Source organism: Falco cherrug, chromosome 4 (genome assembly GCF_023634085.1).
Source record: "Falco cherrug isolate bFalChe1 chromosome 4, bFalChe1.pri, whole genome shotgun sequence".
In the NCBI taxonomy this organism is placed as follows: domain Eukaryota; kingdom Metazoa; phylum Chordata; class Aves; order Falconiformes; family Falconidae; genus Falco; species Falco cherrug.
This window is the reverse complement of record NC_073700.1, coordinates 10,519,785-10,544,479: the sequence shown is the minus strand read 5'-3', so window position 1 is coordinate 10,544,479 and position 24,695 is coordinate 10,519,785. Positions and strand designations below refer to the sequence as shown.

Sequence of the window (24,695 nt, the reverse complement as noted above, 5' to 3'; positions counted from 1 at the left end):
TCCTTTGCACCACCACGCTCCTGCCTGCACAAAAAGTCATCCCTTCATGCTACAAATTCAGTTAGAAGAAAAAGAAAAACCAGCTCTCGCTTTTCCACGTGATGCTCTAGCCTAGCAATATCCACCACCACAGCAGCCACGCTGCACCTCTGCTTTAAGACACTCCGTGCAGCTAAGTTTAAGGCTGCTGGGTACCAAGATCAGATTGTCGTAAGAAGCTGCCTGAAGGGGCAGGGTATTTTTCTGCATCAGTTTGGCCTTACGAAGTGACTTCTACAGTTCTGTGAATACTCTTGCAGTTTACTTTGGGTTTAGTGAGTCACAGATTGGATGCACTCCTTTTAAGCTTGTAGTTGCTACTCAGGTTGTATTACACTTGTAACAGCTCCAGTTTGCCCAAGTTCACCCAAACCAGGGCTCTTCTGCAATGTTTTGGGATGCCCTCAGCCTGACTGATCCTTTCACTCACAGTAGCACACTACAGCAGTGCATTTTTCTGTTCTTCCTTCCATTTCAGTGAAAACTGTTACAGAAACCCCTTTCTAGTCAACAGAAGTTACAAGTGACCTGGAAGCTTCTGTCTTGCTCTCCAGTTCCCGGAGCAGATGCTGGAGTAAAGACAACTACAGTGGTATGAACTCACTTCCATGCCACCAGAATAACTGTACAGGGATCTTATTAAGTCCTAGCTAGCAAAGGAAAAGTGTTCCCTACTTTGACTGCCTTCTCCAGTTCAAACTTAAGAGTGTTCAGAGTCCTGCAAGCTGAGCCTCACCATGCCCAACATCGACTGGGCATGCCTCACCTGCTCCTCTTCAGCTGCAGAGACCACAGCAGCAACCCAATACCATCTTAGCAATACAAAAAGATCTCCTGACTTTCCAAACAAGTGATTATACAGAACAGCAACCAAGAATGGTAAGCACCAGGGTGTTCCCTTTAACCCAGTGCTCCAGCAAAGTGGTTAATATTTACATGGTTTCACAATAGGGCGGTATGTCCTGAACAGATAATGCTGTTAACTTCAGACCTTGAATGGTGTTTGGCCTTTCCTGACAGTTAACGTCTGGTTTCTACTCAGATTTTATTTGTATTGGATTTTTATTTAACATCAGTTTTGACTAATCTTACAGGATTATGATAAGTGTCTGCCACTTGACCACTCACTGCCAATTTCCCATCCAGTCTGAGGTATACAATAGATAGCTATGAGGTGATTAAGCTCCGCTGGCTTTTAATTACAGGTTCCAAGGTGAAAGTCTGCATCACACAAGCAGTGTCTCCTAGCAACAACTAAACAGTCCCTGCTGTTACCCACTTCCCCCTCCTTCCCAGCTGAGCTGCAAACTAGTCAGTGGAGGGAAGAAGCTCCCTTACAACCTATTAGGGAAAGCTTTCTTGAAAGAAATCGTATCAGAGCAGATGGAAGAGCTGCATTTTACGTAAGGGAGAGACCCAAAGCCCTGCCAGCGAGCTCACCACTGTGCCTGAGCTCTGCAAACTGAAATTAAGGGGTGCAGTGTACAAAAGCCCCCACTTTTGTGGTGTGAGCCCCCACTGCCCCCCCGTGCCAGCTGCACCTCCATCCCGCACCCCCATGGCAGGACCACCCGCTCACACCACGCTGCTGGACCACACCACCGGCCACTGCATCCCCACACCAGAAACGTCTCCAAACTTCAGCTGTGGATTTATACTGACATCGGCATTTTTTTTACTAGAGTGGACGCAGCAATGATTTAGTATGCTAGAAGTAAACCCATTTCAGAGAGCCATCCAGTGATCCCAGGGAGAAAAGCCAGTGGGACAGAACCACCCCAAGCACACTGCCATGCGCACGTTACTCAAAATAAAACCCGGCTCATTTCATATTTACAGCACATAACTAAAGTCTGTATGTGGATGCGCTGCGGTTACTGCAACAACCAGCCACATGCTCAGAGCCTCCTCCAGCACCCCATCACTATGTCCGAGGGCATGGCTGGGCAGTGGTCCCTGACCCGGGGAAAAAGCGCCTGTGCACAAGATAGCTTCACACTGAAAGCAGGAACATCTCATCGCCTTCATCCAGAGAGGCCAGGCATGGGGCCGCTGCCCAGATGACAGGAAAAGGTCACCGCAGGAATGGGACAGCTCTTCCTCCCCGGGGCTGGTGCCATCCCCACAACTGCACTTTGTTAGCAAAGTTAGCAAGCTCTTACAGCCTCTCGGCTTCCTGACAGGCATAGGCATCTCATGATGTAATTTTTTCCAAGCCTGCTTGTAGGAGGGCTTGTCTGCTTTCATTTGGGGTGGGGAGGAGGGAGAAGAACTCCTAGGCAGGACGGCAGACCTTATCAGCACCCAGCAGAGCCGGCTGCGCACCCTTCCCGCAGGCACCCCGCTCCCAGCTACAGGGGATCCCACCAGCTGCTAAGCCCCGGCTCACAAACTCTATCAGACACAAAAGGACCCTCCATGTTCATGAAAAGACCAGGATCCAGCCCAAGGCAGGCTTGGCTTCCAAGCACTGGTGTAGAGCTCAGCTCCACCCAAGCATTCAGCCTCTTCAGAAAAGCCTCAGCTTTAGTGCTGCCTTTTTAATTAACTGACTAAAAACATTCAGTGCATTCTCCTTGAGGCTTCTCCGGCACGAAGATGCAAGCAGCACCCAGGAAGACAAGCATCTGCTAACAGGTCCTGCACACAGAGCTGGTCCAGAGAACCCTGAAACCCTCTTAGCACCAGGCAATTTGCAGGCATCCCCCTCCCAGCTCCGAGGGCACACTGCCAGCGTAATACTGCCAAGGTTCTGGAAGAGTGAAAAAAACGTGTGTTCCCAATGACACTTAAGCACCAACAATCACTACTGCAGATGCTGCCATGTACCCCAGCTCAGCGGGCTTTCCACTGGATTCCCCCCATTCCCTGGTCTGCTTCAAGACACTTTTTCTGGCCATTCCAGGCTGGAAAACGGATTACGTCAACAGCAGATCTCGCAACGCTGCTTTCCTACTACAAAAATTACTTTTAGGCATACTTATTACTTACACGCTCTATACTTTGCAGCTTTACAGAGCCCTTCAAGCCATGTTTCTCAATTGCTCCTCTGGAGCCCATAGTAAATTTACAACATGGAGATGCACACTTCTCATGGTCAGTGCTTCTGAGCCACAGAGCAACAGCCCAGCCCCTTGAGGATGCACCTCCACCATCAGCATTTGGCTTTCAACTTCTGCGTGTTTGGTAGATGGGAACAAATTGACCGCTCTCAGCTGCAACGGAGAGCATGTGTTTACTCCACAGCACCAGGAGAGTTTCCCCAGATTAAAGGAGCCTTCTCCACAAAGGCGACTGCTGCCGATCCCCACCTTCCCACAGCTGCGGGAAGCGAGCTGTCGCGTCTCATTCGCCAAGGCAATTTAGCAGCACTGAGTAACAGCACCACCGTAGACAGCTTTAACGTAACCTTTTTTGGAGAAAGCGTGGGCATCCGCATGATTTGTTTTATTCACATTACAATGCTTAGTTAACATCGGCAAGATGCACTTACACGCATGCCGGAGCGCACTCGCGCACTGGTTTGTTGCACCTGGTAGGAAACACGCGCTTTGGACACCGAAGCGCCCGCACCGCTGAGCCACACCACCGCAGGGTACCTGCTGACGGCCACCCGACTTGTGCTTCAAGGGCACGCAGGGAGCCCAGGCATGAAGCAGGAATCCGTGCCACCAGAGCCCTGGCCTGCCTCAGACCGCAGTACTTAGGAGGACTCTGGCTCAACTGGAAACACAGATGAGCAACTGTAGAGGTGCCATCCACAACAGCAGAAGGGCGAGGGCTTTGGAGAGGTCCAGGGGAGTGGTTTTTTGGGGGGTTGGGATTTTTTGGGGTTTTGTTCATTTTGGGGCTTTTTTTCTTTTCATAGAACCAAGGAATTTTGGGATGTTACATGCAAATCCTCCTGACACTCTGCTGTGAACTCCAACTTTCCGAACGCCGTTAGACGACCACTTTCAGACAGTCTGCAAGTTATCACAGCTAGGCGCACAGTCCTGACCTAACAAGAAGCAGAAAAAGTAGAAACACTCAAGTTTGGATTTAACACAAACCTTTGTTCCCATCTACACTGTTCAACGTGCATTTTAACTTCAGTTAGTCCAACTCTTAAGTCGCTTCCTTCCTCTAAAAGCAAGAAGGATGCAGCCCTTGCTCAGCCGCAGGCAGGCAGAAGCCGTCGGCCGGGCTGGGCTGCAGGCAGCCTACTGCCGAGAGGTCCTGGCATCGGGATGCAGCTCGACATGACCTACACACTGACTGCTGGGGAAAACCTGCCAACCAGACATAAGCTGTTCTGCAGAATCAACGCCACTATTGAACAAGCGAGCACTCACTCTTCTGTTAAAAAAAAAAAAAGAAAAGCCTATATATAGCCTACAACATTAAGTTTTATGTAGGAGTATCCTGCTTCTTAGTCAGCTATTAGGATTTAAGTGGCTGCCTGGTAGGGTGAAGAGGAAAACAGACTGAACCAGAGCTCGTTTGCTTCCCCCATCACACCTCTGAGTCTAGATTGTAATTCTTACTCTTTTATTATCCTATTAACTAAGTGGCACCCAGCCCAAAAAATGGATTATGGCAATTCCATAGGCCAGCAGTACACACCACCAGTCTCAGTCTTGAAAAGGAACCAAGTTTTAACTGCTCAAGCTGACTTATAATTGTTGCTTTATACTAAATATTAATACGATATGTTACACTTGGACTGTTAGTATCACACGCCTTAAAGCACAAAGAAAGACGGTGAAGTGCCCAGCCTTCAGCCAGCGGCATGCCTAGCCTGAGCCAGCAGTGTGACCATCTCCAGACAAATGTCTGTCATTTTTATGGCTTGGGCCACAAAAAACTTCCCAACCCAACCTACCAAGTGGAAAATCACCAGCACAGCAGAACTTGGTCCTCTGTATCTGTGCTCGCAGCTGCTCCAGGAGCAAGCACCAGAACTGAAACCTGGCATTGATCTAAAGCTTGCAAATTCATCCTCTCCAGGAGAGATCCAAGAACTCTACCTGAGGCACATGGCTTGAACTCTACGACCTTCATTAGGTCTCTTCAAAGCTAAATGATTCCACAACTCCAAAAAAACCAACCCAGTGTTACAAACAGGTTTGTGACTGGAATCTTTTGCTGATGTGCAAGTCTGCTTTGCGTTCAGGTTAAGCACAAGTACTACCCGAACTGTGGCAGCGCTCCTTGAACTCTGCCCTACAGCAGAGCTGCAAGTCATTTTCTGTTGGACAATTAGTGGAAACAAGATAAGCTACCGCAGCAGACAGCTTCCTTACTAAATTGAGCTACTGTGCAAAGTCTTGCAAAACAAATGAAGGACTGAAAAAGCAGTTTTTGAGTAGTGCATTTATATATATATATATTTATTTTTTTTTAAACAGTTTCTCGGCTGAGGCTGAAGTCAACCCAGCTCATTTACAGTCTGGGCAAAGACATCTCATACGTTTTGCTGTTGATCACATATGGAAGTTCTACAACAACCAGCACTCATCTTTGCACCCAGCTTCTCTAAAAAGTGGTCACCTTCTCCAATCGATGTTCTCCCTACTGAAAATTGTGGTTTATGCATTACATGGAAGAACCCAAGATGCATGCTCCTTAACACAAAACAAAGGAGCAGTCTCAACAGCCACCCCTACTCCTTATTTCCAGATGTGGAAGGAAGCTTGTACAGTGCATGAAGTTCAGTTATAGATCACTTAAATGGAGACTGTAGGTATTTTAAATCCCAGTGTCTTGAAGTTTCTGAGCATTTTCCCACCTCCAGTTATTCTCACCTATTGTTAAACAATATAGCAATTGGGGGCCAGAAAAATTAAGCGCTCGCTAAGGTTTAATCTTCTGCAACAGTGAAAACTCCACATTGAACTGAGCTCTTTCAAAAGCCCTGCTCCACACTGTGTCCATACCAAGCAGAACTATGCAGATGAGATGAAACTGAGTGAGCTGCCTAAGGAAATTCTTTGCCGAAGCATACAGTATGTGTTCACAGGCTTGCCGTGCCTGCTAAAGCCATTAGCGACATCCTCTGTAGGGATAATATGTCTTTAAATCAATTACGCGGGTTCCTCTGTGCATTGAGAACATACTGCAACCATTTCCTCCAGTGACCCTTAAGCCCAGGTCCACCTGGCAGCTTCTGGAGCTCGGCACACAGCTTGTCGCCTGCCCGTGTGCAGCCGGCTCATCCTGCGGGAGCCCCGGCTGCGCTCACTGCTCGGAGCTGGCACCAGGGCAGCTGATCTTGGGCCAGTTCATGGATTCCGAGCTGTGACCTGCTAGCCTCTAACGGCAACATGCTCCAGCCGCACTGCATCTCTGCTTCTCAGCAGTGTTCGCAGTTGATGCTGTGACCCATTGGAGAGCTTTCCTCAGCATCCAGCTTAGGTGAACACCAGCAGGCCTTCATCTCATCCGCTCCCAACTTAGCTCCTGCACCCTGCTGAGATGCAGCCAGTGGTCAGCTTTACCAACGAGCCTCTGGGTGTTTGGTACCCGAGGAAGCTATCTTCAGGAAGTGCAAGTGATACACCATGTACGCAGCAGATCCACTAAGGTTTTTACAAGGTGAGCTTTTCAGAGGAGAAATGCCATTTCACTGGAGGGCTTTCAGCACATTAACTGAGTGCTGATCTGGGCACAGACAGGAGGATGGAAAAAATGTTGGGGGTTTTCCTTTTTTATTTTTTTCCAAGGGGATGGAAACCATTTTCCTCTATGCTTACCAGGATGTCTGGTTATTACAAAAGAAAGAAAAAACCAAACCAAAAAAAACCAACCAAACAAAAAAACTACACCAACAAAAAGTTGATTCCTCTGTGAGGCTTATCTTAGGATTTGAGTGATTAAACATTACAATTCAGAGGTTTTCAACAGTTTTTACTTTAATTGGATTTGAAACCCTTTAGATCAGTCAGAGGACTTCAGGCCACTGTTGCATCCATCACCCTGCGCTGTCGACTGGTGCACATTGGGCCTCTGGAAAGGATCTCTTATGAGGTGGAACAGGCAACTGTAAAAATAAGTTCAACTCCAGTCCTTTCAGGGTAGGTTTGGCAAGGAAAAAAAAAGTCAGACAGACTTTTAATACAGAAAAGAATAAAAATAATTAAACCAGTGGAGCTCACAGGAGTGAAATACAGATGAAAATAGCTCTGCCCAACTTTTTAATAGGTACCCAGAGACCACTTAAGGCTCACATCCAGAAAAGAAAGGCATAACATGAAGCAAGCTGAAGCCAGCAGTGTAACAGCAACAGCAACCAACCCAGCTTCTCCGAGAGAAACTGAAAACACCCAAGGGGGCTGGAAGAAGTCAAGAATTTCAAAATTAGGAATTGTTAGGGTGGGTGGGGAAAAAAGTCAAACTGCGTGTGGCTTATGATCAAATTCCTTAATCCTTTCGGTCTGAACGCACCTAAGGTTTCCGTGGCCTTCAGAGCCGCTACCAAGTTGTGGACACGAGAAGGTAAAACGTGTGGATCTCGGGCTGCGGAGGAGCCCAGCAAGGGGTGTCAGCGCACGTGCGACCCTGCCACCAGGCGCATCGCCACCGGGGACAGAGGGGTCAGCGGCGAGTGGGGACGCAGCACCGCAGAACCGCGGCTGTCACGGCCCGCCGGGCCCGGCCCGCCGCTGCGCATTCGGGGTGCCCGTCGGTGGCGGGGGGAGCCTGAACGCGCGGCCCCTGCGCAGCAGCCGTGGCCACCAGCGCTGCTCCGCTCCAGGAGCGAGGCCCGGGGCCGCGCCCGCCCTCACCCCGGGCCCCGGCGCCGGGGGCACAGCGGGGGGCACGGGGGGGCCACACCGCCCCGGCACCGGGCCCTGCAAGCGCGGACCCCGGGCGCCCGGCACAGCGCACTCCCCGCTGCCGAGCTCACCCCGCCGCCCCCCCGGGCCAGCCCGGCTCCCGCTTGCCGCTGCCCCCGGCGTGCCACAGCGGGCACACGCACCGCGGGCAGCAGCGGGCCCTGCGACCCCCGACCGCCGCCCCCCCGCACAGGGCGCCCCGCCCGCCTGGGACCTTCCTGCACAACCCCCTCCCCGGGTCGGGGTGACCCAGCAGCCCCCCCCCCTCCTCGCGGGTCGGCACGGCCGGCAGCAACCCGCAGACCGGTTCCATCGACCCCGCGGGCTGCAGGGGCTTGGGAAAGCCCCCGGCGAGGGCCGGTCGGCGGCCCCCACCGCCCCCCCACCGCCGCCACCCCGGGTCAGGCGCCGGCGGAGGGAAGCGCCGGGAAACGGCGGGGACAGGCCACGCCAGCCGCCCGGGGGCTGATTAATCACTCGGTGGTAATGACTTGTGAAGGAAAGTCCCCGCAGCGGGGAGCGAACATGCCGGAAAGTGGATTTCTGTGAAATGATGGAGGGAAGGGGGAAGAGAGGATACACACACACACACACACCCCGTCGCCTTTGCCACGTTCTGCTGAGAAATGCTTGGCTCGGCTTCTGAAGCGGAGTGATGGGACACAAGCTGCAGCCCCTGCCCCGGGCGGGGAGGGGAAGGGGAGCGAGCCTGGGCCAGGGTCCTGCTCCCCACGGGGCAGCACATCCACTGCTGCGGCACAGCCCTCCCACCAGAGCTGGGAGCTACGGCCCAGCCAGCAACACCACCACCCCACTCACAGGAAACATGTTTCATGAAAATTCTAGCCAAATACAAGATTGCCCAAGCCTAGGCCAAAATACTTGTCTAGGAGTCCAATAAACTCGAGGTTATTCCATGCACACAAACAAAAAAAGCACCACCTCACAACAGATCACCTCCTCACACAGCCAGAAAGCCAAGCCTCCGTCAGCAAGGCTAAGCTGATAAACATATATGTGGGTATATATACACACATTTATCCCCCACTGCAGATACAAACATATGAATAAAGCTGTGGAGCCAAATTTCTGCAAGTAACGCAGCAAAACTAAGAATCGTCGCCGAGGCATGAGACTGCAGTAACCATCCCTGCAAGATTAAGGTAATCCCAAACCTCACCAGGTCGCTTCAGGTTGCATCAAGGTTAAAAACCAGGCTAGTTCTTGCAAAGACTTCCCAGGGGCCAGCAGATGCATTAGGTGGACAAGTCATCAGCACTGTGCTGTACCTTCCATTACTGAAGGAAGGTGACCGAGCTTCAGTGCAGGGGACCAACAGGAAGGTCCACCCCCTCAGCACCAGCGTGCTCTGGGGATGGAAAAGGTACAAGAGATGTGGCTACAGAAAGGGAAAAAAGAAAAAAAGCCTTGGCGAGGCAAAAGAGCAACAAGTATATCAGAGGTTTCCAGACATCACAATGACCTCTGCATTAGTGAAGAGCATGTTTACTCACAGTGGGGGTAGGTCAAGATAGTTATAAGAAACAGCATGTAAAATCCTGCTGAGATAAATGAGCCCATTCAGATAGGGCTGTCTAACATCTTCTGTGCGGCAGACACCAGGCACGAAAGCTGCAATGGATGGAGTTTCTGAAGCCAAAACCAACACATTAGAAATTATCAGATGTGATTACTGTTTGGGGAAATCCTTGGCCACAACACACACCAAGATTCAATTTTTCCATCTGAAACCAGAATCACTGCACTGACTGTGATTCACTGTGCACAGGGTTGTTTGAAGGAAATCCCCATTCATGCAGCCCTGCACAGCTCAACCCACCTCCACCCCATGCTGCAGCACCAAGAGTTCAGGATCAGAGCATACTTTGTGGTCTGGGGTTGGTGACACATCAGAAAATACCCTGCCAGTTACTTTAGCTATGCCAAAGATTTGTGGTTTGTCTGGGTTTTGGTAGGTGCTCAGAATCGGAGCCTAACAGCACTGCTCCATACAGGTTTCTTTTGAAGTATTTCAGCACAGATGCCCTGTTACAGATGCTCTACAGCCCTCTGTAGCTTAGTGACAAGTTATTCCAGAATTTATCAGCAGGTCATCTATCTCCATCCTACCATTTCCCTGAGAAGTAATAGAAAAGGTAATTAATCTCCAACAACATGTACTGGTTTTGGCTGGCATAGAGCTAATTTTTCTTCATAGTAGCTGGTATGGGGCTCCGCTTTGGGTTTGTGCTGAAAACAGCCTTGATAACACAGGGATGTTTCTGTTATTGCTGAGCAGCTTGCACAGAGCCAAGGGCTTCTCTGCTCCTCACCCCACCCCACAGCGAGGGGGCTGGGGGGCACAAGGAGTTGGGGGGGGGGGGGGGCGACACAGGCAGGAGAGCTGACCCCCGCTGACCAAAGGGATATCCCATACCATATGGCAGCATGCTCAGCTTATAGACCTGGGGGAAGGAGGAGGAAGGTGGACACATTTGGAGTTAGAACCTTTTGTCTTCCTGAATAAGTGTTACCCACGATGAAGCCCTGCTTTCCCAGGGACGGCTGAACACCTGCCTGCCACGGGAATGGGTGCATGAATTCCTTGGCTTGCTTTGCTTGCGTGTCTGGCTTTTGTTTTACTTATTAAACTGTCTTTATCTCAACCCATGAGTTTTCCCACTTTTACTCTGCTGATTATCCCCGCATCCCACCAGGGGGGAGTGGGTGAGCATGGGGCTTAGTTGCCAACTGGGATTAAACCACAACATGATCCTGTTACAGAAAGGCTAAAGGTTTGACTGGCAGAGACATCTTAATGCAAAACGATGCCCTTCTGTGAAGGGGAAGATGGACGACACCCAACACGGGCAGGAGAGCTGACCCCCACTGACCAAAGGGATATCCCATGCATGCTCAGCTTATAAACCTGGGGGAAGGAGAAGGCAGGCGGGGTGGGGATGGGGGGACATTCAGAGTTAGAGTGTTTTGTCTTCCCCGGTAACTTACACGCAATGGAGCCCTGCTTTCCTGGGGATGGCTGAACACCTGCCCGCCAATGCGAACTGGTGAATGAATTCCTTTGTTTGCTCCGCTTGCATGTGCGGCTTTTGCTTTACCTATTAAACTGTCTTTATCTGAACCCATGAGTTTTGTCATTTTTACTCTGCTGATATGGGGCTTAGTTGCCAGCTGGGGCTAAACCATGACACATGCAATTGTATCCCCACTGCAGATCAGAACAGCTGCTTTGGAAATCTCCCTTCAACATCAGAGCCATTTCAACAGTTCATTTTGACATTCAGGCGTAAGTATGCACTCTTAAACACACAGCACCGAAAGCAGCCCTACACCCCCAAGGTGCCACCAGAATACATCTCACCAGGCCACTACCATACAGGTGCTGAACACCTGAAATCAGCCACCATCCTGCCTCCGAGCTCCAGCCACCACCTCAGCATCACCATTCCGGTGCCCATCCAGAGGGGGATGGCACATCTGCACAAGCCAGGCTGCCTTCTGCAGCCATGCACCAAGTGAGGATGCTCAGGGTAGTGGCACAGTCACTACAAACACTGTGCATCCACCGTGCATCCCTGCAGTCCTGGCAGGCACTGCTGCTTTTCCGTGACCACTATGAAGATGTCTTAATGTTTTGTGTGTAAGCCAGCTAGACGTTAGTTCTTCATGAGATTTCCACATACAGACACCTGTCCTCCCCTCCACTAGAAACCATGACCATCCCTGTCCAAGAAGGAAGGAGTCCACTTTCTTCCTGGAATGTCAATCTTTAAATAAAATTTTTTAAAAACATTGTGTTGTGCAGCTGCTTCTTGAAGGAAGCAGTTTCACCCTCTTTCTGGAAGAAGCAGTGACATCATTTGAACATATTTTTGTATACTTGTGCAACGCAGCAGTAAACACGCTTCCACCCGCACACAGCACAGGGCTCACCCCTGCACAGTCGAGATTTAAGCCCTGTGTGTTTAACAACCCACACAGGATAGCGCTGTGTTTATATGGTTTCAGCTACAAGCCGCTAACGTAAGGAAAAGATGCTTGGCTTGAGGCCCAGGTAATTCATCCGATGGCGGCAGCCACTATCAGACAGACCTCTTTTGAGAGAAGCTTTCATGAGCAGGAGAGCAGCAGTGTATCTGCAGAGGCACAGTCTGCATGGGTGGTCTCTGAGCACCTTAAAGAGGACCATATGGGATTAATGGTACAGCTTGAGCACATATTAGCCACAGCTGTGCGACACACACTTGTGCAGCCCACATACCCGCTCCTCCCACCCAAACTCACTCACCACCCAGCAAAGCTTTGCTTTGGATGTGTGAGTTTTGCATCACTCTGAGCTGCCCGAGGGACCCCCCCCAGCTCACACCAGCTGCTGCAGGCTGGCTGGCCCCAGCCCCCAGTGCCACTCTCCCACACCGTGGCTCCTGTGCCATCCACAGGCTCTGCTCGGGGCCATGCCTCCCTTCTTCCCTGCATAGGCTGCTTCTAGCAAGATGCAGGAGCAGCTCTGCTCATTTAACACCGTCAGCCTAATCCAACTTTGTCAGGAGCTGCTCAGCCGTAACAGGCTCTGGCTGCTAACAGCGTTTCCGAGCTAGCCAGCGCTCAGAGGGATACCACCTTTCCTCTCCAGAGGCTGGACTTTAAGTCTTCCAGCTAAAGGCTTCACACAAGTCTTTCCAAGCTTCACAAGCTCACAGCTCTCTCCCTAGGCTTCAGGGACAGCGCTCCACCACACACACATCGACTGAACAGGGTGCCGGCAATTACCCAAATCCTCACCAGCTGCAAGATCTCATTTTTAATCTGCAGACTCATATTGTTCACATTTGCAGACCTATTGTATTTCACATTTTTAACACAACACACAAAAAAACCCCCACTGGCTCTGGAGGCAATTTTACTAGAGCAGGAACAGTTGCAGTAACATCACAAGCTGCACTGCCTGACCTCCCATACCCCTCCCAGTTACCTACCAGGTTAGGTACAGCATTAGGTTAGCTCATTTGTTATAAATTCCTCCATTTTACCATGAAAAATATTTATTAACATGCTATTACCTCCAGACAGACAGAGCAAAAGCCCCACAGATGTTTGTCCTACTCTTAGACAGAGACTGGGCTGCTTATTTCAGCTTCTACATCTGACCTCAAATACTCTTGCTTGTCCATGTACTGCTTCAGAAGCCCGAGATACTTTTCTTACAGCTAGAGTATGAACTATTCTACAGCTTGTTAAAGCCTGTGTTTAAGTAATAAATCTGGTTAATTAAAATATTTAAGCTTCCTCTGCCTTAGGCAGTGTTTTCAACCAATAGTTGCAGCACTTCACATGAAGCAGATAATTTTCCTCCTTGCAATTAAAAACCTGTTAAAGGTACATAGCTTTTTCAGTTATTTATCTATATCAAAAGTAGTATTTCTTTAAACACTGAACTTTGAACTCGGATACAAAAACCACAGCAAAACCTGAAGCAGATTTGCTGAAGTAGGGTTTTGTGCCACTAACTTCAGGGGGCTTCCCTGGCCCCTGAAGCAGAGTTCGGCAGAGCTTTCCACCCAAGGCACCTCCACCATTTCCAGGGCCTGAACTAGCAGCTCCTCACTGGAGTCTGCTGCTCCTGGTGCTTTCACAGCAGAGCAAGCCACCTCCATGAGTTGACCCTTGCAGAACATCTCCAAACTGTTTCCACCCAGAAAGCAGTATATTGGTATATACTCAAGTGAGGATCCCAACAATGATGTGGTTAATTCTCTGGGACAAGGTCTTAGCCATACCCTTGACCAGGAGTCCCACATGCTCCTATGTCTATAACTGCAGATGCCTGCAAGTCATTAGCATGCCAAGTGATACTCACTTAGCAGCCATAATCATCCAGAGCCACAGCACCAAGGGCAGGGCTGAGCCTGACCACTTCACAGCAGCTGTGACCTGAACGCAATTAGTGTTTCTTCACTCTTACATTTTGGGGGAGAGCCTGAACCACTGGAAGACTCTCTCGGGCTTTTTCTAACTTTTTTTGGATGCGCCTACATCTGCACCGCTCCAAGGATCTGCAGGTGCTCCTCAGCAGCCTGATTTTGTGGCCCCTCAAGCAGACATCTCACTTGGTCTTTGTCAATTTGATTGAGCTGGCAATCCTTGCTCTTGCTCACCAGTCAGGTTAGGTCTGAGAAATACTATTAGTACAGGAACTGGTTTACCAATGTGCAGGCAACCTCTGCCAGCCAGGGTCTTCTCTGACAGCAGTTGTACTGGGTTGTGGCAAGAGTTACCCTCCCCCTCTGGCCACCCATATTTGATAGAGCTCTTCAGTTGTCCAGCACACATGCTGCATGCCCTGTTAAAAGTGTCAGACTCACTTGAGCCAGCATTAGATACCATAACCACAAGGAGTTTCCATGTCTTTGTGCTGACATCTGACAGCCACAGCATCCAGCACTGCTGAGCTCCAGCTGTGGCACTGGAAGTCACTGCCCTTTCAAGATCACCACAAGTTTCCTTACCAGTCACCAGCCTAGCTTCTCTATTTCTTCATAGCTGCATTTTTACAACAAGCGTAAAAGTTACCAAAAGAAATAATCCTCAGAGACAACTAAAGCTGTTTGTTTGACTTTTTATTAGACCATTGATCTTGTTCAAGCAGTTACATAAGCTATCAGATATTTGCATGCAGTCACACTGTCGATCAACAGCCAGAACAAAGCTGAAACACCACAATTAGCATCCTGAGTCTTCCCACAGCCAGTACGTTAAGTCTGCTCAGACACAAACTCTTCCCTCCCACAGGGGAATCTGACAACAAGCCACATCTGAGGAAGTAACAGCTGCGGGGAGTCACCATGGCTAGCAGTGACACCAGCAAACAGCAGCATCCAGGTGTTGGAGCAGGCTCAAAAGGTGCCTGGGCTTTGGATTATTTGGGAGACTGACAAGTAAAATTACTCCGTCTCTTGCAGAGAGAAAGAAACCCTACCAAAATTCACTGTCTAGCTATGAAGATGAAGTAACACTTGGTATCTTGCACCACCAAGATGACAGTTAGACACCAACGTTGTTTAGCAAACTAGTGTTCCTCATTCTGTAGTGAGGATTGAAAGCAGTCAGATTAATCCAAGATTTGTGTCTCACACCATGACAGATGCAGGGAGTCTTTGTTAAACTGCCAGCTCCCAGCCAGGGAGATGCTGGGACAAATGCAGGGCACTGCACATACCCCCCAGCTCAGGCTCTTCACTCCTGTGGTCCAAGCCCAGGGGACCTGCTGCTACCACTCACCTTGTAAGAAAGTGAGGATCTGCATGAAGGTGAAGGTCACCTGTAAGACATACTCAGTGTTTTAACCTCAAGACCTAGCTAAACTAGCTCAGAGACCTGGCTTGCCGGTTATTTGCTTATGTGAAGTCCACTAAAGCTGCTACACCTACTGCTGCAAGGGTGTTGAGAGAAAAGGAATGTAAAACAGTTAATTATACCAATTAAAGGAAGCACAGATATGGCAGGTTAGTATCTAGCCAAGGGGAACAGTATTTCCTCTTCTGTGTTTGAATAACCTTCAGATGCATATATCACTGGTGTTTGCTCAGAGCAGCTCTGTACACTGCGCCTTCTGCTGCAGGGCTCCAGAGGAGAATTTCAAAGCGTGTTTACATAGCATAGCTCACCAGTTGCCACCTACAGCTGGTTTTAGGCCCACCAACCACGAGAGTGCCCTTTAATACAGGCTCAGAAATACAGACACTTACATTGTCTCCTCACAAGAGCAGCCACAGACTAATCAAAACCAGTAGGCAGCCGCAAGCGCCCAGGGTAGCCCAAAATCGCTGTGGGCTGCGAGCCGTGGAAGAGAGACAGCCGCCAGCATCCCACCCCCAGCCAGCATCCCACCCCCCTCGGTCCAGATGTGCTCACAGCACCTATGCAAGGCACGGGAGTTGGCATTTCAGAGCAGCATGTAATAGCTCAGCCCAGAGCTCATCTCACAGGCAGCCACTCCGAAGTGCCCCCCAGATTTCAGCACAAGTGGGTGGCAACACACCATCCCCAGGCCAGCGGGAAGGCGCCTCCACCGCTTCCACCTACCGCTCCGCAGCAGCAGAGGTGCTGCGGCCAGAGGCACAGAGGGCCTGTGGCCAGTGCTGCAATGCTCCCACTCCACTCAGGCTTCGGGAAGACAGCGAGTGCTTCCCCAGCAGCGTGGCGAGAGCAGAGGCTTGCTCAGCACAGCACCCATGCCATGCGGGCACCGGCTGCAGCAATGCACTGCCTGCTAGCGTGCTCCTTGGGTGACACCAGGACATGCTGTTGCAACAGCCCTTGCCCAATTTCTCCCTCACTGCAGGGAGGCTGGGTGCCAGGACGGCAGTGTCTGCGCCCACCTCGCTCTCAAAGGACCCCGTGTTTGGAGCTGTGCTGCCACAAAGCCTGGCCAGCTCATGCTGGAATAATGCAGAGCTCTGACAAATAAATGCGTCATGATTTACGGCATGCCCTGAAGCAAGGGAGAAGGAGCCACGGCCCATGATGTCACTGTAGCTCACGTGCATTTTTGTGCTATTACTGGGAAAGTCAGCAGGAGAGTTCATGCAACCTGCTGCTGCTGTTAGATGAAAACAGCTTGTCCCTTTGCAAGAAAGATCCCAGCCTGGATGTTCAAAGCTCTGCCAGTACCACCTTACCAGCCTGATCAATAAAACTTGCTATATTTCAGTGACCCAGAGAAAACAGCTCTGCAATATAAGCTGAATTTATGTTTTAAAGTTGGAGATGTCCTTCAGTATTTATTGGCTCCTTCCCTAGATTAGCTGTCTGCTTCTGTGAGTTGTAATGAACAGCAGAGGACCATCACCTATCTGACTCAGAGGAAACATCTCATTAGCAACCAGACAGTGCAGCTGTATGTGTGGCCACTGGGTTTATTAGAGCCATGGCTGCTTTCTTCCAAGGGCAGCATCAACAGGGGGTCCAAACAACCCCAACCCATCACACCAGAAGAGACAGGATTCAGCTGCTTCATCCTCCGCCCACCCCCACGCAGCTCCAGGGCAGTGTCTGCTGTGTTACTCAGCACAAGGGAGGACATGCAAGGCAACCCTTGCTTCCCCAGGAACTTAGTCAAAGCTTCTTTTGAAGTGGCCTAGCTTGTTTTCACTAACACCAAAAAAAAAAAAAAATCCAGTTTATTCTTGCTAGTATTGCAGTTGCCATGTACTAGCACAGCAGGAACCAGACACTGCATACATCTCACTATGGATGTTAGAGACTTCAACTGCTTACAGCAGAACGGTGTTTACACAAGGAATTGCTGTCCATTAGCTGAACCCAAAGCCCACCACAGCAGATAATCTTCATTATGATGTACCAGATATGATGTAGGCATCTCCAGAACTCAAGGTTAGTTGCATGAGGGACAGAAAGCTGAGGAAGGCTCAGACAGGTTAGAGGCCATGTCAGAGCCCAGAGAAACATCTGGTTATGGTACAACACACACTCACTGCAAGGCTTTCAAGTACAGGAACTAGGATTTATCTCCTAATGACGACCTAGAAGAAAGTGTCTGTCTTTCCTGTTAGATTAGAGTACTGGTCCTTCCTCAGGAGGAACACAGATAGGCAGGAGTGTGAGCTACAGAAACTTTTGCCTGGTGGTGGTTAAAAAAATAAATATCTGTACCAAGACCCCAGAAGCAAGACACAGGGAGAAAACCCTCACTTCAGCTTCAGTTAATTAACTCAAATCCACAGGGCAGAGCTTGCTTAGCCCATTGAAGAGAGAACCTCAGACCTCGGTTGACTCAACTCTGAACCTGAGGTCAGGTTCCCAGGAAGAGCCAGGGCAGTTCTGCTCACCCCACCCAGGCAGCGGCTGCAAGAAGGGTGGGTGAGTACCCACCTCTACCACACGCTCGTACTAGAGCTTTCAAGAAAATATACGTTAGCAGCTAGCACAGGTTTCAGACTCAGTATTTTCATGAAAACCGCTACTCGTATTTCTCCAAACACAATGTGAAGACACTCATCCGTTCCCACCACCACCATCAGCATGAATTCAGCCTGCAACAAACAGCCCTGTGAGCAGTGCCATACAGTGAAGGCTGTAGCAAAGACTGCTCAAATCTCCTTAAGAGGTTGGGCAGTGTCTTCCCTTAGCCTTCTCTATTTTTTTTTTTTACTTCCACCAACAGTTAACACAGCATTTCACTCCTCCAGCAGACACACTTGGAACATCTGATTCTGTTTTTCCTGCCAAGTCCAAGCAGATTGCAGCAACACATCCTCACCTGCTTCCACCAACCATGCATGCCCATCACTACCTTGGCACACCTGTGTGGAGAGGACTCCCCCGCTCCATGGATGGGTGCTCTGGAACAGGACCCACTGTACTAGCAGAGTGCACACACAAAAAGCAAGAAAAATCTCACAGGAACCTACAGCTTTCTCTACAGAAAGCCTGGCTACCTCACCCAGAGCCAAAAATCAGGTTTGATGCTTTGTAAGCAACAGCTGCTGGGACCGGCTCTTCAGGCACAGTGGTACCAAGCCCTAGCAGAGCCAAACTCCAGGTCGCTGAGCTTTGCATTGCCATTACTGTAACGCCTTATGGATCAGGTGTCATCTCTGTGAGCTGTGCACCACACACCAGGCAGTAAAGGAAGACACAGGTCCACAGGCAGGTCCACCTGATGCTGGTGGCAGAGACCAGGTGAGTGTCAGTACAGCAGAGGTCTGCTCACACCAGCATCACCTGCAACACACCATTTCACTCTGGTGTGCAGCCACAGCATGTATCAGCAGTCTGAACTTGGCAGGCCCTTGTTCAGGTCCCAGACTAACTGCACATCAAAGTGTTTCTGAGGGGCAGAGAGAAAATTCCTCTGCAGCCTGGGAGATTCAGAGATCATTGTTTTACTTCCCATCGCTTGGAGCGGACACCGAACAATACTGGCAGTGCAGAAGCATGGCCACACACAAGGCTAACCACGTTCTTAGATTACAGTTGTAGGCTAGGAAAGGAGTTATCGTGACCCATTTTGATTTAAACATTCCCATGTAAGTCAATACATGACTGGCATTAGAATATGGAGCAGTTAAGACTTCAGTCCTTCTTGAATAGCTGGCATAGCATTCAGCGCCTTAAATGAAAAAGCTGTTTAGCACATTAGTCTAACTGGTCCCAAGTAATTTTACTGAAGTTTGATCACTTTACAAGTTTCCGCTCATATGTAAAAGAATGCAAGAGCAGTCTGTGTAAGCTACCTTAAAGTTTCCTATAACTTGGAGCAAATAGCTCATGCAAAGCCACGCTTTCAGACCAGCAGTCGAGCTATTGAAACAGAGGAGACCAACCACCCTCAGAAACTGAAGCCACCTCCAGCCGTCAGGCCCACAGCCACTCTATCAAAAATAATCTTTGAGGGGAAGGATTAAGTGTCACATTTCCAAGAAGCAGAAACCTGCTTCCAAGACACACTGGATATTTTCCAGAAAACAGCCTCCAGGGAAGTCACAGGTAAGTGGCAGACAAAATGCAAGTGTATTTTGACTACCTTCTTATGATGTGTTAACAGCACCTGAAGTGAGACAGTGAAAGACCCTAACTGTATACAGGCTGAAAATACATTTTCCTTTTTTCAGTTTTCATGCACCTAGCTCTAGGCATTACAGGACAATACACTTACCAAGCTTTAGAATATACGACTTCTCCTCAAAAATATTAAGATTTGTTTTGTCACCCCTCAGTACATCAACAGCCTAGAGAAGAAAGTTGGTTTTCAGCTGTTTTCTTAAGAAGAGACTCCACAAGGTACTCGGACTCACAGGTCAAGATACTTTCATCTTGACAGCATGCTGGAGGTCTGCTCTACAGAGCACACTGGATGCATCAAGTACTTGGTCATTAACCAAAAACCACCTGATACACAAGTTAGGTTCGGTCAGAAAGAAACAGCCCTTCCAGAAGCACTCCTGCAGCTGGGACATCCCAAGACCACCAAAGTCTCCATGAGGCAAGCACCAATAGATCATGATTATAATCCCACCCATCTCCCTCCAGGCACTGCAGGACGACTCAGGACCACCACCAAGACAAACCAGCTGCCCCTGCCTATCCATTTACCTGCATCATCACTTGATGTCCTGCAGCTGCGAGGCAAGCCAGATCAGCTCCCTTACCTGGTAGAGAAGCCATGTGTTTTTCAGTTTGATCAATCAGACTGCAGCAGTGTAAGACAGCAGTTTTACCAAACAAGCCAGCCAGCACTCATCCTGCCTCTGCCAGCAACACAGAGCTACTGGGCGAGCAGCAGCCACAAGGACACTGCCAACAGGCACCGAACAGCACCAGAGTGTGCACCAGGGTCTGCTGGCTGCAGCCTCCAGTGCAACTTGGCAGTTCACAGCCCAAAACCACCTGCCAAGCTTCAGACACTGAACTCTGTTTCTAAGCTAAATCAGTTGACTCCGATTGCCCGGTATCACAGTTTCGAGGGACAAGCTCAGTGCCAAGCTAGCTTCAACCCCCCCCCTTCCCTGCCACTTGCTACAGCTTTTACCAAGGGGCAGTGTGGCTCCTGTACAAAGTAATCTGCAGAGTCAATCAGCTTCTTTGGCCAAGAGCAAAGCCCTTGTGCTCTGCATTCCTGGCATCCTACTCCCCAGTGCCTGTCACACCAGATGCCACTCAGCACCCAGGAATCTGCAATTATCTCAGTCTAGCAGACAAAAAAAAAAAAAAAAAGAGCTAGACTTAACACTTGTTAACACTTGAGTAGCACAGCAGTCACCTGGTGCTGAGTAGAAAACTCCACGAAGTCACCTGTCCTCACAGCGGCTTTTTCAGAGCTTTACATCCCATCTTTGCTGGATGGCAAAAAGCACCTATGTACTTTACAGTTGTTTTTACATTAGACCACACGTGCGGTTAAATCTGCACTGAAGCGGAGGCACTCCATACTTATAAGAACAGCATCCTGAACTATCAAGAGACTGAGCAGAGACTCAAGAAGGGGCAACAGCAGCAGGAGAGGCAGGACTCCTAACTGTGCATCCAGAAGGGGTTGTGGCCAAACACTATAAATTTAACTGATTTCTCTGTGCACAGGCAGACTTCTTTTAAATGCACAAAATGGAATGCCAAAAGCTTGCTACTGAAAAAGTTTGAGTGTGGCTGTAGTATAGCAGCAGTAGCTGAGCCGTGATACACAGCTTCCAAAATGTTCCTGGAAGTTAAATAATAACTGGAACAGGCCCTGCATCCACTTCGCAGAGGTCTGATGGCATCGTTAATGCCAGAAATCCAGCAGCCACAGCTGTCAGGTTTTCCCTGCTGATTTGGGTCAGGGCTGGCCCTAAACACACCAGGCCCTAAAGACCAAGCTGGTCATAAAAGTTCTCCACCTAAAAGCCTTTGCTGGTACATAGCTCCAGGCCCCGTCACAGCCCTGGTTTTGCTCAGCAACACAAAAGAGGAGAGTACAAGCTAGAAACAAAAAGCAAGCCCTAAGTTCTTCAGAACCTGCAGGGAAAAAGGCGGCAGGGACAGGCAGCGACCCCAGCCAACGCCGCGCCTGCGGAGAGGTGGCACGCGCCTCAGCCTCTTCAACAAAGCAGAGCACCAAGGCTCGCTTTGAACATCTTTTTTGGAAAGCAAGTTGAGGCTGCTTTTTCAGGAGCCGCTCCCTTTATCCAGGACCATACAGTAGGGCTCCTGTGTTACTGCTTGGCTCCAGCTCTGGTGGCACAGCACAGATAGAGCTGTATACCCCCCCACACAGAGGTCGAGACAATGGCAAAGGCACTAGCAACCCTAGTCATTCTGTTCTCCCAAAGCTTCAACTACATGTTTCTTGTTTCGGGGTTTTTTTTTTTATTTACTTTAATAGCCAACACAACGCAAGTAAACTGCAAAACAGTTAGACACATCTTAAATGTTTATGGCCACACTGCAGCTCAGCCTCATCCTGCAAGGCAGCTGTGCTGCTGCTGCTGCAGCATTTTAGGAAGGAAGTCGCTGGAAGCCAGGCCTGACTGCACTAAGCTTGATCTCCCAAACCCACAGGCTAGTGGGAAAGCAGCTGGAGCAGCAACGTTTTTCTAGGGCAAACAATGCAACAGGAAGGGAGCACTGGCCTGGTGTTAGCACTGCGGCTGCTAAGGAGCTATTCCAGTGGCTGAAACAGAAAGGTGAGCTCTGGTGTTAGCAAAAGCAAGCTCAGCCCAGGAGTCAGCAGCTGCAACTTGAACCCCACTGTGTGCAAAGGGAATGCAACTCTAAGTAAATAATTAGCACCAGCTCCATTGCCAGCTGCAAGTACATTAGCTATTTTGCCCTAGGAGGATAATCAGCCATTCCGGACCCAGCAGTCCCCATTTGTCCAAAGCTGCTTTTACACATTAGTAGAGAGGTACTACAGCATACCCACTACACCATGCAGCCACAGGTCTCCAGAGGGGGCCCCCCCAAACCAGAGAAGTTTGTTATTTTCTTGCTATTGCAGCTGAAGCCTCTAAAGGGAAATAGCTTTCACCCTGGCCAGGAGTTTCAGACAACTGGGTAGAGCTGCTCTCACCCGAATTCAGCTGTGCAATTCATCCAGGCCAGAGTCATCAGTAGGCAGTAATTAGAGTTATCTGGCAACACGCTAGAAAAGGCATTCACATTCCTTCCCAGAGATCTCTCAGGCATTTGAACTACTGCTTTACAGACTGTATTGTGGCCACACCTGAGCTATTCCCCAAATGGTCACCACAGGCATTCCTGAGGGATCATCTGCAATTTGACATGCATGCCAACAGCTTTAGTTTCCCGAGCAGACCACCAGTTATCCAGCAATTGCACCCTCCAGTACAGTATGGAGAGTCAAAGCCAGCACCAGCCAGGCTGGGCATTAGCTTAAACCACACATCTCCTGGAGTTAGCAGCAGCCCTTGTATGTTTTCTACCCATGCCTTACCACAGCAGGAAGATTAAAGAGAAAGCACAAGCCTGTTCAAAAGCTCCAACTGCACTTAGGCAAGCATCCATGCCCATCTGAACACTGGCATCACATACTGGGCCCTGGCGAGGAGGAAAAGTCTCCTTGCACCACGGATGGCTGCAGCTGCCTCCCCACAGCCCACCCACCGCCCCAGAGCTGGGCTCAGCACCTCGCCAGAGCCCAGGCACCCCTGGCCAGACATGGGCTAGGGCAAGCACTGGCCCGGCTGCATCTCCTGCTGGGGCTACTGAAGGGCTCAGCTCCTGGGGAAACTGGGAGCTCAGGGACAGAACACGCTCTGGCACTGGGTTCCCCAAGGGAAAGCCCTGACAGCAAAGCGTCACCTGTGAGAGAGTGACTAGGAGAGCAGCTGAGGGGGACAGGAAGGCACTGCCAGCCGGGCTGTGGGACAGCCCCACTGCACACACAGCTTTACACCACCACCACCACGCTGGCCCTGAGGAGAAGGGGCGGCAGCGCTCCAGCACCACGCTGCACCCCCAAAGCCTCTCCTTGAAGGGAAGGGGCGGCAGCGCTCCCTCGGCTGCCGAGACCGGTGCCCCGGGGGCAGCACCCCGCGGCTGCCCTGCGAGGCAGAGGGCCGGCGCAGGAAAAAGAAAACACACGATAAAACGGGGGGGGGGACACAACAAAAAAAACCACCACAACAACAAAACCCTCCATACCAACAAAAAACAAAACAAGCAAAAAACACCAACAACATAAACCGACAACGCACCCGCAGGGGATGCACTCACCGATGGAGACCAGCTTGATGCTCTCCCGCTCCAGGAACTCGAGGGCCACCGAGACGTTCTCCAGCTGCATCTGGCGGAAGGTGGGCCGCTGGTGGTACTTGCGGTACATGCGCTTCTGGCTGAGCACCTCCAGGAGGGCGATGAGGCGCAGCCCATCGCTCAGGTCGTGCTGCAGGTTGCCGATGCGCTTGTTGACGCAGCGCAAGTGCTCGTTGCACCAGCGGGTGAAGGTGTTCTGCTGGATCCGCTTCCAGGGCGCGTCCTCCGCCAGGTCCTTCTCGGTGGCCGGCATCTCGCCGTCGGGATCCGCCGCTCTGCGCCCGCCCTGGCCCCGCGCCTGCGTGCTCATGGCGCGGCCCCGCTCCGCCTCCGCCGCCTCCTCCTCAGCCCGCTCCGCCCGCTGCCCGCCCGCGCCTGCGGGGAGGGACGCGGCGCTCAGCGGCCGCACGGCTCCTGCGCCCGGTTCCCCCCGCCGCCGCCCCGGCCCGCCCCGCGCTGCTCCCCAGCTCTGCACGGCCCCCGCCGCCGCCCGGCTTTATCCGCGGGGAGCGGCAACGCCCTGGGCCGCCCCAGCCTCCCGCCGGGCCGGCCCACGGGGGGTGCGCGGCGCCCGGGAGCGCGCACGGCCTCCCCCGCCCCGGGGCCCCGCCGAGCCGGCCCTCACCTGCCCGCGGCGCCTGGCGGGGCGGGGGGCGCTCCCGTGGCACTGCCGCCCGGCGGGAGCGCAGCTCACCCGGCGCCGCTGCGTGGGGGGCATCGCACCCTGCGTGGGCCGCGGCGCGACCCCCCGGCGCCGGTGCGCGGCCGGCCCTTGCACCGCAGACACCGCTGAAATTCGCAGAGCCCCCGTCCCGCTTACGCGCCCCCCCCCCCCCCCATCCCCCCCCAACCCCCCCCAACGGTGCCGCCACCGGCAGAGCCCGAGCGCCCGGGCCGGAGGACGCTGCAGCCCCCGGTGCACGGCCAGCCCGGCGGGGGGCAGAGGTGCGGCACCCTGCGGGGGGGCACCCTCTGCCTGATACTCGGGGTTTCATCAGCCACTGAAAGAAAACAGAAACTGCAAAAAGCAGCCAGGTGAGGCTGGGG

The 24,695-nt window shown here is 51.2% G+C and overlaps 1 protein-coding gene across 4 annotated transcripts in view; it reads right to left on the bottom strand.

Moving 5' to 3' along the window:
- The window catches only part of FLNB (filamin B), a 73,425-nt gene extending 49,436 nt beyond the window's left edge, over positions 1–23,989 (bottom strand). For 2 of the 4 annotated variants that reach the window (XM_055710031.1, XM_027805470.2), the window contains exon 1: positions 23,610–23,989. In XM_055710031.1, coding sequence (XP_055566006.1) covers positions 23,610–23,958 — 349 coding nt within the window. In that variant the 5' untranslated portion in view covers positions 23,959–23,989. The remainder of the gene's footprint in view (positions 1–23,609) is intronic. The other 2 variants (XM_027805478.2, XM_005432507.4) reach the window with 2 other exon arrangements.
- Between the last annotated feature and the right edge of the window lie 706 nt (positions 23,990–24,695).